Genomic DNA, 12,500 nt, shown 5'->3' on the forward strand with positions numbered 1-12,500 from the left:
CTTACAACTTGAATCTTTTTCTTTCCTCCAACACTTCACTAATTAACCATGTTTATTATTTCTAGTTTTTCATGGAAATAATGACGAGTAATAAGAGAATTTTTTCATATTTGCAGTTTTTTCTTACAAGTTAAAGTCCCAACGTATCTGGATTCTCTTCTTCTGATGTCGACGTTTTTCAAAGATGATGTAATTCAGAGATGACTTTGATGTACTTCAGAAATGACTGATGTAATTTGGAAATGACTGTGATGTAATCTAGAAATAACTGTGATGTAATTCGAAAACGACTGATGAAATTCAAAGATGACTGTGATGTAATTCAGAGAGGACTGTGATGCAATTGAGAGATGACGGTGATGTAATTCAGAAATGACTGATGTAATTCAGAAATGACTGTGATGTAATTCAGGTATGACTGTGATGTAATCCAGAAATGGCTGTGATGTAATTCGGAAACGAATGCGATGTAATCATGATATGACTGTGTTGTAACTCAGAAATGACTGTGATGTAATTCAGAGATGACTGTGTAATTCAGAGATAACTGTGATGTAATTCAGAAAGAAAAACTGTGATTTAGTTTAGAGATGACTGCATGTAAACTCAGAAATGACTGTGATGTAATTTAGAGATGACTGGATATAATTCAGAGATGACTGTGTTGTAACTCAGAAATGACCATGATGTAACTTACAAATGACTGTGATGTAACTCAGAAAGGGCTGTGATGTAATTCAGAGACGTCTGTGATGTAATTCAGAAATGACTGTGATGTAATTCAGAAATAACTGTGATGTAATTCGGAAATGACTGATGTAATCAGAAATAATTATGATGTAATTCAGAGATGATTATGTTGTAACACAGAAATACCTGTGATATAATGACTGTCATGTAATTCAGAAATGACTGTGATGTAATCCAGAGATTTTCAACCATGATGTAATTGAAAAACTGCTCACAGGGTGATAAGACACACATGAAAGCACCAAGGGCATTGGGTTATCCGCTGATCATCTCCCTGACAATCTTTTGACCTTTCGCCCCCAAATAGCGATGGTCCAAAGATATTCCGGGGGGGGGGGGGGTTAAAAATTCTTTCCCAGATACCTACTCGGGATTGTATGAAAAGAGGAAAAAGAATTAATTAACTTTCTTGTAGTTTATTCATTTCCTTATTTCCTTTCCTCACTGGGCTATTTTTTTCTGTTGGAGACCTTGGGTTTATATCATCCTGCTCTTCCAACTAGGGTTGTAGCTTAGTTAGTAATCTCTCCTGTATAACAAAGAGCAAGTGTCTATATATATATATATATATATATATATATATATATATATATATATATATATATATATATATATATATCCGGTCACGCTCAGTGGCAAGACATAACTACTGGTCTCTCCCTTTTAGTTTGGGGAGAGAGAGAGTAGTCATACCCTGGTGAGAGGTGTTGTAGTTACGAAATGGGAAGTGGATGGGAAGGGCTGAATCTGTGTGTGTACATATCTACATATCTATTTAAGTATTTAGCCGTCATTTTTGAGGGGTCGCGTACACTAGTAATAATAGTAACTAATAACAATAATTATTTTTGGAGTGATAGGGATCTAATGATAAGCAGGGGATTTACTTTACTATAGTCAATTTTTTTTAGTGAGGCAGATTTGCACTGACTCACAGGGGTGCCCTTTTAGCTCGGAAAAGTTTTCAGATAGCTGATTGGTCGGACAAATGTACTTCCGACCAATCAGCAATCAGGGAACTTTTCCGAGCCAAAAGGGGCACCCCTGCGAGTCGGTGCAAATCTGCCTCACTAAAAAAATTTGACTATAGTTTATTATGTATTTCTTTATGAAGCTTATTATAATATAGATAGATTTATGAGACTTACACTAACAGCCATGGAAATTCTTGTCATGCGATCTTATCTGGAAAAAAATTTATTGCCTGACTTGAAGCCCGACATTCCAGTCATTCTCCCGAAGTTAACTTCACTGAATGCGAAGTTAATTCATTTGAATTATGATAATAAAATTCACTGCGGGATTTGGAAATTCATTCAGGAAATATAAACGTATCGAGCACACTATACTATCTTATTTCTCTTCTTATTTCGTTGAAGTTTTTATAGTTTATATATGAAAGATTGATTTTATTTGTTGTTAATGTTCTTAAATATTTTATTTTAATTGTTTAATTAATTCGCTTATTTCCTTTCGTCACTTGACTATTTTCCCAGTTGGAGCCCCTGGGCTTATAGCATCTTACTTTTCCAACTAGGGTTGTAGCTTAGCAAGTAATAATAATAATAATAACAACAACAACAACAACAACAACAATAATAATAATAATAATAATATAATAATAATAATAATAATAATAATAATAATAATAATAATCTTTTGCAATTAGCCAGAATAATCGACAATCAATTCTCAATAACATTAATGTTGTATTGCCATTATAATTAAAATGTTCTTGCTTAAATATCTAAATAAAAAAAACCTAACAGAGATCTAAATTAACATGTTTTCTGAGTTTAAATGTTTGATAATAGCGAAGGTACATGAAAAATCCATCAGTGTGTCAAGGATGACGGGCAAAACTTTTATTAATTCAAGAATCAGATGTTGAATTTTATCATTTCACGATTATTATTATTATTATTATTATTATTATTATTATTATTATTATTATTATTATTATTATTATTATTGTTATTATTATTATTACTTGCTAAGCTACAACCCTAGTTGGATAAGCAGAACGCTATAAGCTCCAGGGCTCCAGCGGGGAAAATAGCCCTGTGAGGAAAGGAAATAAGGAACTTATTATTATTATTATTTGCTAAGCTACAACCCTAGTTGGGAAAGCAGAATGGTATAAGCTCGAGGGCTCCAACAGGAAAAATAGCCCAGTGAGGAGAGGATATAAGGAACTTATTATTATTATTATTATTATTATTATTATTATTATTATTACTTGCCAAGCTACAACCCTAGTTGGAAAAGCAGAATGCTATAAGCTCGAGGGCTCCAACAGGGAAAATAGCCCAGTGAGGAGAGGAAATAAGGAACTTATTATTATTATTATTATTATTATTATTATTGTTATTACTTGCAAAGCTACAACCCTAGTTGGAAAAGCAGAATGCTATAAGCTCGAGGGCTCCAACAGGGAAAGTAGCCCAGTGAGGAAAGGAAATAAGGAACATTATAATTATTATTTGCTAAACTACAACCCTAGATGGGAAAGGCAAAATGCTATAAGCCCGAGGGCTCCAACAGGGAAAATAGCCCAGTGAGGAAAGGAAATAAGGAAACTACAACAAAAGTAATCAACAATTCATATAAAATATTAAAAGAGCCATAAAGAACATTATGTTTTTTTTTTTAAATATTGCTCCTAAAGAAAGCAATCAAAGTGAAAAAGTGTGTTAGGGCGTGGTCAAAATTGGAGTTGGAGGAGGAGGAGGAGGAGCAGGAGGAGAAGGAGGAGAAGGAGGAGGAGCAGGAGGAGGAGGACTCAGGTAAAGGAAGCAAGTGGTAAAGGATGTACGAGGCAGAAGCATACGTAGCCTGCGGCTAAATGGCCTAGGGGGAAATCTGGAGGGTGAATGAGCTAGGGGGTCAATACACCTGTCGGTGGTGCCGGTGCTGACAGGGAAGGCGGCGTGTTGCGAGCGAAGAGGGCCTTGGGGAGGGACTTCCTCCAAGGGGAGGGAGAACCCCCTCTCCTGGAGATTTCTGGGGATGGGTGGGAGCAGATAGTGGGAATTGGGGGACTCTGGACCTAGGGGAACGCCTGTGCGTGTGTGAAGCAGGGTTGCCAGGTTGGCTTATTAGGGCCAAAAAACTCCAAATGTGGCCTTTTATCGTGCTAGATACCTAAATTTGGCCTTTTTGAAATTGGCTAGCCTTAGGTGCTTTATTTTCTGCCTTTTTTTTACTATTAAGTTGGCCTTTTAAAGCTGCAGTTGAATTGGCTAGCCTTAAATGCTATATTTTCGGCCTTTTTTTTACTGTTAAGTTGGCCTTTTAAAGCTGTACTTGATCAGACGTTAGCCTTTTCTCATTTGGGGTTTTCTAAATGAGAAAAGGTCAACTTCTAATCAACAGAAGCTTTAAAAGGTCAACGCATTAGTAGAAAAAGGCCAAATATATAGTATTTTAGACCTTTTTTTCATATTACTAAAAGCCAACCAATTTTTTAAAAAGGCCAAATTTGAGATTTGTTTGGCCTGAAAAAAGCCAAACTGGTAATCCTGCTCTGGACCCAGGGGAACGCCTGTGTGTGTGTGTGAAGTTCATGAGAGGGAGTGTTCCTCGAGGGTGTAAGGTAGGGAGGGGGAGGGATATTGGGTCTCCATTTAGGGCTGGGGAGGGAGGGAGGGGGGTATCCTTTCGAAGTGACTTTGGTCCGAGCTTCTGAACTGACATCAGTCCCAAGTGAGACGTGATACCGGCTGTGCCATGTCCCGGAACACATTGATTGCCCTCTGCTTTGTGGCAGGTAAGTTTTTTTTTTTCTTAAGCTTTGATTCACGAGGTATGATTCAATAACATTTTTGGAGATTCATACTCCCCTTCACCCGAGGATTCTTCTGTAGATGTGTGAATCATTAAGTATTACTTGAGACTTGATTTATTGTCTAGAAAAGTGAAGTTTTATTTTTGATTCGCGAGGTATGATTCAATAGCCTTTTTAGAGATTCATACTCCCCTTCACCCGAGGATTCTTCTGTATATGTGTGAATCAGTAAGTATTACTTGAGACTTGATTCATTGTCTAGAAAAGGGAGGTTTTAGTTTTGATTCACGAGGTGTAATTCAACAGCATTACTAAAGATTCGTATTCCCCTTCACCCGAGGATTCTTCTGTTTTCTTTCTCTGTAGAAATGTGATTCATTAAGAAAAGGGAGGTTTTAGTTTTGATTCACGAGGTATGATTCAATAGCATTTTTGGAGATTCATATTCCTTTATACCCGAGGATTCTTCTGTTTTCTTAATTTGTAGAAATATTCATTAAGAATTACTTGATTTATTGTCTAGGTAAGTGAGATTTTAGTTTTGATTCACGAGGTATGATTCAATAGCATTTTTAGAGATTCATGTTCCCCTTCACCCGAGGATTCTTCCGTTTTCTTATTCTGTAGATGTGTGAATCAGTAAGAATCAAATGAGACTTCATTTCATTTTTATTCTTATAATACTGTCTAGAAAAGTGAGTTTTTAGTTAAGGTTGTAAAGTATGTGTCAATGTAAAGTATGTGTCAATGCAGAAACTTTATCCCCCCCCCCCAAGATTCTTCTGATTTCTTATTCTGTAGAAATATGAATCAGTAAGAATCAATTGAGACTTTATTCACACTAATGTTTATTCTTGTAAGCTTTGATTCCTGAGGTATGATTCAACAACATTACTAGAGATTCATACTCCCCTTCACCCGAGGATTCTTCTGTTTTCTTATTCTGTAGAAATGTGATTCATTAAGAAAATGGAGGTTTCAGTTTTGATTCATGAGGTATGATTCAAAAGCATTATAAGAGATTCATACTCCCCTTCACCCGAGGATTCTTCAGTTTTCTTAATCTGTAGAAATATTCATTAAGAATTACTTGAGACTTCATTCATTGTCTAGAAAAGTGAGGTTTTAGTTTTGATTCATGAGGTATGATTCAAAAGCATTTTTATAGATTCATACTCCCCTCCACCCGAGGATTCTTCTGTTTTCTTAATCTGTAGAAATGTGATTCATTAAGAAAAGGGAGGTTTTAGTTTTAATTCATGAGGTATGATTCAACAGCATTACTTGAGATTCATACTTCCCTTCACCCTGGATTCTTCTGATTTCTTAATCTGTAGAAATGTGATTCATTAAGAGTTACTTGAGACTTGATTCAAAAGCATTTTTAGAGTTTCATACTCCCCTCCACCCAAGGATTCTTCTGTTTTCTTAATCTGTAGAGACGTGAATCAGTAAGAATTACTTGAGACTTGATTTATTGTCTAGAAAAGTGAGTTTTTAGTTTTGATTCATGAGGTATGACTCAACTGCATTATTAGAGATTTATACTCCCCTTCACCTAGGATTCTTCTGTTTTCTTAATCTGTAGAGATGTGAATCAGTAAGAATCAACTGAGACTTTATTGATACTAATGTTTATTCTTGTAAGCTTTGATTCACGAGGTATGATTCAACAGCATTACTAGAGATTCATATTCCCCTTCACCCAGGATTCTTCTGTTTTCTTAATCTGTAGAAATGTGAATCAGTAAGAATCACTTGAAATTTAATTGATTTTAATTTCTATTCTTATAATACCGTCAGTTTAAGTTACAAAATGTGTCAATACAGAAACTAATCACCCCCCCCCGCCGATTTTTTAATTTTTTTATTTATTATGTAGAAATGTGAATCAGTAAGAATCTCTTTATACACCATTCACATTAATGTTAATTTTTATATAGCTGCCAGTAGAAAAGTGACCCTTTGGTGTATGTCAAGACCACATATTTCACACCCCCAGAGTCGTCTGTTTTCTTATTCAGTAGAAAATGTGAATCGGTAACAATTTTTTTTATAATTCATTCGTAATAATGTTTATTTCTATATTACAGTCAGTAGAAAAATGAAATTTTTAGTATAGTTTTTAAAAAAAACATGTATCAATGCGAGTTGAATTACAAGTGAAATATAATTAAGTCCACGTAGATTCCAAGTGTTTTTTAATAATATCTTGATGTAAAGTAACACTAAATAATGGGCTACAATAATCACAAAATTTAATGAGTTACACTAAAAGCAGATTATGTAATTCAACCATAAAAATAAACGCATAACTTTATGCCTTAATGAAGGGTCTTTAGGAAGTCTAGTAAATTAATCAAATTCTATGAGTCTCTCTAGTAAATAGCATTTCGTGATACCAATATAGGTAGTATTAATCAAGATTATTTTATTATATAGATTATAATTATTAAATCTATCTTCTTCCCACTTCGTGATGAAGTTTTTAGGCTTTTATTCCAATACACTGTTTATTGTGGTTCTTGGTAGTGAAATTTGTACTGAAAATGGAATAATTAGTAACAGTAGTAATTAGAGTAATATTGTTATCATAGTTGTCATTCCCGTAAAATCATTGAATTTAGCATTTCCACATAATTAGGTTAACATAATACAAGCCCAGTACTATTATATGCCATGGATAATTGCATAATTGAAAGTACATAAATGTTATAATTATATTAAGACAAGAGTGAATGGCTTTGTAATTAGCAAAATAGATATCAAAATTAATTCATAATTATTCTATACAAATTATTAATTAATTCAACAAACGTTCAAGTGGGCTCCACAAGGCACTAAAAGAGTTGGAAGATCCAGGCCTACATGGCTGAGGACTATGAAGCGCGAAGTAGGAGATGATGAATGGAGTATTGAATTAAAAGCTCAAGATACAGAAGACTGGCGAAATCTAACCGAGGTCCTTTGCGTCAATAGGCGTAGTAGAAGATGATGATAATTCTAGACATTATATCTATCCGCGTGATGGTATAGCTAAAGTCAGTGAGATCAGTGTAGTTGCACAGGTTGTTAACCTTGTTTAAAGGTAGTTACACAGGTTGTTAACCTTGTTTAAAGGTAGTTGCACAGGTTGTTAACCTTGTTTAAAGGTAGTTGCACAGGTTGTTAACCTTGTTTAAAGGTAGTTACACAGGTTGTTAACCTTGTTTGAAGGTAGTTACACAGGTTGTTAACCTTGTTTGAAGGTAGTTACACAGGTTGTTAATCTTGTTTAAAGGTAGTTACACAGGTTGTTAACCTTGTTTGAAGGTAGTTACACAGGTTGTTAACCTTGTTTAAAGGTAGTTACACAGGTTGTTAATCTTGTTTGAAGGTAGTTACACAGGTTGTTAATCTTGTTTAAAGGTAGTTACACAGGTTGTTAACCTTGTTTGAAGGTAGTTACACAGGTTGTTAACCTTGTTTAAAGGTTGTTACACAGGTTGTTAACCTTGTTTGAAGGTAGTTACACAGGTTGTTAATCTTGTTTAAAGGTAGTTACATAGGCTGTTAACCTTGTTTAAAGGTTTTAATATCAAGTTTTACGCAAAATCACGTACTGAAATAACTGAAATAAGTATAGATATGGTTCCTAATTTCTATAATTTGATGAGGTCAGCAAAACATCAGGTTCCTAATCTCTGGAACCATGTTTTATCGCAAAATAAACTGCAGTTACAGCTAGCTAGAGTCAAGTGAAATGTCTTAGTGGGGTCTTATTGTGATATTGAAATAAACACACACACACACACATATGTATATATATATATATATATATATATATATATATATATATATATATATATATGACTATCAATTTAGATTCAAATCTCACTTTTGTTTGAACTTCATATTAAATAGGTTTTTTTAATATTATTCCTTTTGTTATTGTTAGAAAAAAGACATTGGACATCAATAACTGTTGTCCCACATGATACCAATGGAAGCAGCTAAAACATTTATATTTTAGAAACGTTTTTGATAACACCAGGGACTTTTTTTTCAAAATTCTCTTTTTTTCGAAATCATCGATATTCTTTTTTATACTTATATCAACTAAATAGTTCTTACATCTTGCTCTTCAACTTTTTATTTATTCATTTTACACATAGCATGGGGGGGGGGGCGGTGTCCCCCCCCCTCCCACCCCCACCCAACACAGATTCACCTACAGTAGGTCCCTAAATGGTTTCCTATACCTCAGTGCTAGGCCTTATAGCACAAAATCTATGAGAGTTTAAAGGTCACTCTTGAATGGCAGTGACAATGCCCTAGAGACTGACCATATATCCATATAGCTACCTCTCCACCAAAGCTAGGATCAGGGATGACCAGGCAATGCCTGCTGATGATTTAGCAGATAGACCTATAGGCTTCCCTAACCGCCTCCCATCCCTAGCTCACAAGGATGGTAAGGTTGCAGACACTACAAGAAACTATCGAGCTTGAGCGGGTCTCGAAGCCCAGTACAGTAGATCGCTAGGCTTGGACGTTTCCAATAATCAAAGGTATATAAATATATAAATCTTGCAATAGGCTACCACACCCCCAAAATGAAATAATTTCAAAATTGTCAGTGGCTACAGGTTAGGTTAGGTTAGACTGGGCTAGGCTAGGCTAGGTTAGGTTAGAATTTCTCGTTAACTCAATATTAATTGGTGCCTAATTTGGAATAGTTTTCATCACCACGCTGGCCACTGCGGCTATAGACTAGCATAGAAAGACCTTAAACAGACGTGATTGGAAAGACATATCTGAGGCCTTTGTCCTGCAGTTGGCTAGTTATGGCTGATAATGATGATGATAAAGGGATCCCAAAATATTCACCCTCCCAAATATATAGGTAGGAACAATTACTTACTGGAAATAACGGAAGTAATTTATAACTGATAAATTTCGATTTTTAACCCCGGAAAGAAAGCTAGAATATTAATTCTGCAATTAAAATCGAACGTTAAATGAATAGTAAACCTTTATGGATATTAATTGATATAGAAATATACAATTAAGTTAAAGATAATTCTTTTAATCTGAACTCAAGGCTGAAGTCCTAGCTACGTCATATTAATGTTCGTGATTATGTGATAATAATGTCAATGTGATACGCAATGTAGTGTTTTGCCTAGTCTAGGCATATATATATATATATATATATATATATATATATATATATATATATATATATGTGTGTGTGTGTGTGTGTGTGTGTGTGTGTATATAGACATATATAAATAAATAAATATATATATATATATGTGTGTGTGTATATATATATATATATATTATATATAGCCTACATATATATATATATATATATATATATATATATATATATATATATATAAAGAATAGAGAGATAAATAACGAAAGAACAGTGTCACAATTCACGTCATCGGTCACCGGTAATAAATGCTAATATAGATGCCAGTTATGACACAAGTGCTGCCATCTGTTGCAGATGAAAGATAACTGCGGTGTTGAACCTTGCGCCATATGCTGACTGGCGTCATATGGTGGTCAAGTTGAAGGTAAAGGTCCCGGTTACTTAACTGGAGAAGGAAGAGAATGTTTTCATGTTGAACGGCCTGACAGAAGTCTCTTTTTCATAGTTTATATATGAAAAATCTATTTTAATGTTGTTACTGTTCTTAAAATGTTTTTTTTTTATAGTTTGTATATGAAAAATTTATCCTAATGTTACTGTTCTTAAAATGGGTTATTTTAAATTGTTCATTACTCTTGCGGTTTATTTATTTCATTACTTCCTTTCCTCACTGGGTTATTTTTCCCTGTTGGAGCCTTTGGGCTTAGAGCATCCTGCTTTTCCATCTAGGGTTGTAGCTTAGATAATAATAATAATAATAATAATAATAATAATAATACTCCTTAGAGATTTTGACGCTGCGTAAGATAGTAATCCTTGAAAATCTTTTCACCCTTTACATATGAAGAAACCTTATGATAACTCATGAAAAATTGTTGTCCAGTTATTATTATTATCATTATTATTATTATTATTATTATTATTATTATTATTATTATTATTACCCTTGCTCTCGACATACAAAGGACCAATTAGTACTGAAGTTTTATATTATTATTATATATTATTATTATTATTATTATTATTATTATTATTATTATTATCATTATTATTATTATAATATTAGTACTGTAGTTTTATTTTATTTACGCGATTCACGATTTAGAATACCATCAAAAATGCCCTTCAGTAATCTTATTTATGTACATTGTGTTTATTTGTAGTAGGTTGTAGGTAGTAGGTTGGCCAGGGCACCAGCCACCCGTTGAGATACTACCGCTAGAGAGTTATGGGGTCTTTTGACTGGCCAGACAGTACTACATTGGATCCTCCTCTCTGGTTACGGTTCATTTTCCCTTTGCCTACATACACACTGAATAGTCTGGCATATTCTTTACATATTCTCCTCTATCCTCATACACCTGACAACACAGATTACCAAACAATTCTTCGTCACCCAAGGGGTTACTGCACTGTAATTGTTCAGTGCCACTTTCCTCTTGGTAAGGGTAGAAGAGACTCTTTAGCTATGGTAAGCAGCTCTTCTAGGAGAAGGACACTCCAAAATGAAACCACTGTTCTCTAGTCTTGGGTAGTGCCATAGCCTCTGTACCATGGCCTTTCACTGTCTTGGGTTAGAGTTCTCTTGCATGAGGGTACACTCGAGCACACTCTCCTATCTTATTTCTCTTCCTCTTGTTTTGTTAAAGTTTTTATAGTTTATATAGGAGATATTTATTGTCGTTACTCTTCTTAGAATATTTTATTTTCCTTTTTTCCTTTCCGCACTGAGCTATTTTCCCTGTTGGAGCCCCTGGGCTTATAGCATACTGCTTTTCCAACTAGGGTTGTAGCTTAGTAAGTAATAATAATAATAATAATAATAATAATATTACTCATACATATCTAGTTTTATTTATTGACAATTTATTAAGTATATTCCATCCTATTCTTCCCTATTTTTCACTTACAAGCATTTCATGTGTACTTATATATATATATATATATATATATATATATATATATATATATATATATATATATATATATATATATATATATATATATATATACAACAACAACAACAACAACAACAAATTGCAGCCTCACATATGTCATCATTCATGTCTTGGGTTTGGCCAGTTTTCTTCACCACGCTGGCCAGTGCGGATTGGTGATGGTGAGAGACTCAGCTTTTAGTCTGATCTCTCACAGCAAACCTACCTAGTATGGGTGGCCCTGACTAGTGCAGCTTGGCTGATCGTAGCGATATGCAAACACTTTCACCACGTTAAGGTATCCGCACTCAGAGAGAGAGAGAGAGAGAGAGAGAGAGAGAGAGAGAGAGAGAGAGAGAGAGAGAGAGAGAGAGAGATCCCTCAACTGCAAATGTCATGCCTCAACCTTATCCTTTCTCATTTGATATTCATTAGAAATTGATTTTGAATTATATTGATTTACAAAGCCCACTATGGTTGGAAACAGGAATCAAATGTCAAAATCTCGTTCATTTGCGAATTCAATTTTATAATATGACGCAAAGGCACAATAAATACGAGTGTCTATTCATTTATTTCAATGTACACTTTGTTTTCAAGTTCCCAATAAGCAGTTCTGCTATGTGTATTTATTCACACGCATATTAATTTAAAAAGAAAAATTAAAACGTGTCACGTTAACTTCATAAGTTCAAACTTGCAGCGAAAGTTTTAATGTTGAACAGGCTGACATATGTCTCTCTTCATAGTTTATATATGGCATGTCTATTTTAATGGTGTTACTGATCTAAAGATATTATATTTTCAATATTCGTTGCTATATAGTTCATTTATTTCTGAGTTTCCTTTCCTCACTGGGTTATTTTTTTCCTTGTTGAAG

General features: G+C 34.2%; 1 protein-coding gene across 1 annotated transcript in view; it reads left to right on the forward strand.

Annotated features, from left to right (window-relative positions):
- Positions 1-4,397: 4,397 nt before the first annotated feature.
- LOC137644881 (hemicentin-1-like) overlaps positions 4,398-12,500 on the forward strand; it is a 34,787-nt gene continuing 26,684 nt past the window's right edge. Inside the window, exon 1 of the mRNA XM_068377764.1 lies at positions 4,398-4,519. Coding sequence (XP_068233865.1) covers positions 4,480-4,519 — 40 coding nt within the window. The 5' untranslated portion in view covers positions 4,398-4,479. The remainder of the gene's footprint in view (positions 4,520-12,500) is intronic.

The sequence above is a fragment of the Palaemon carinicauda genome, chromosome 8 (genome assembly GCF_036898095.1).
Source record: "Palaemon carinicauda isolate YSFRI2023 chromosome 8, ASM3689809v2, whole genome shotgun sequence".
In the NCBI taxonomy this organism is placed as follows: Eukaryota; Metazoa; Arthropoda; class Malacostraca; order Decapoda; family Palaemonidae; genus Palaemon; species Palaemon carinicauda.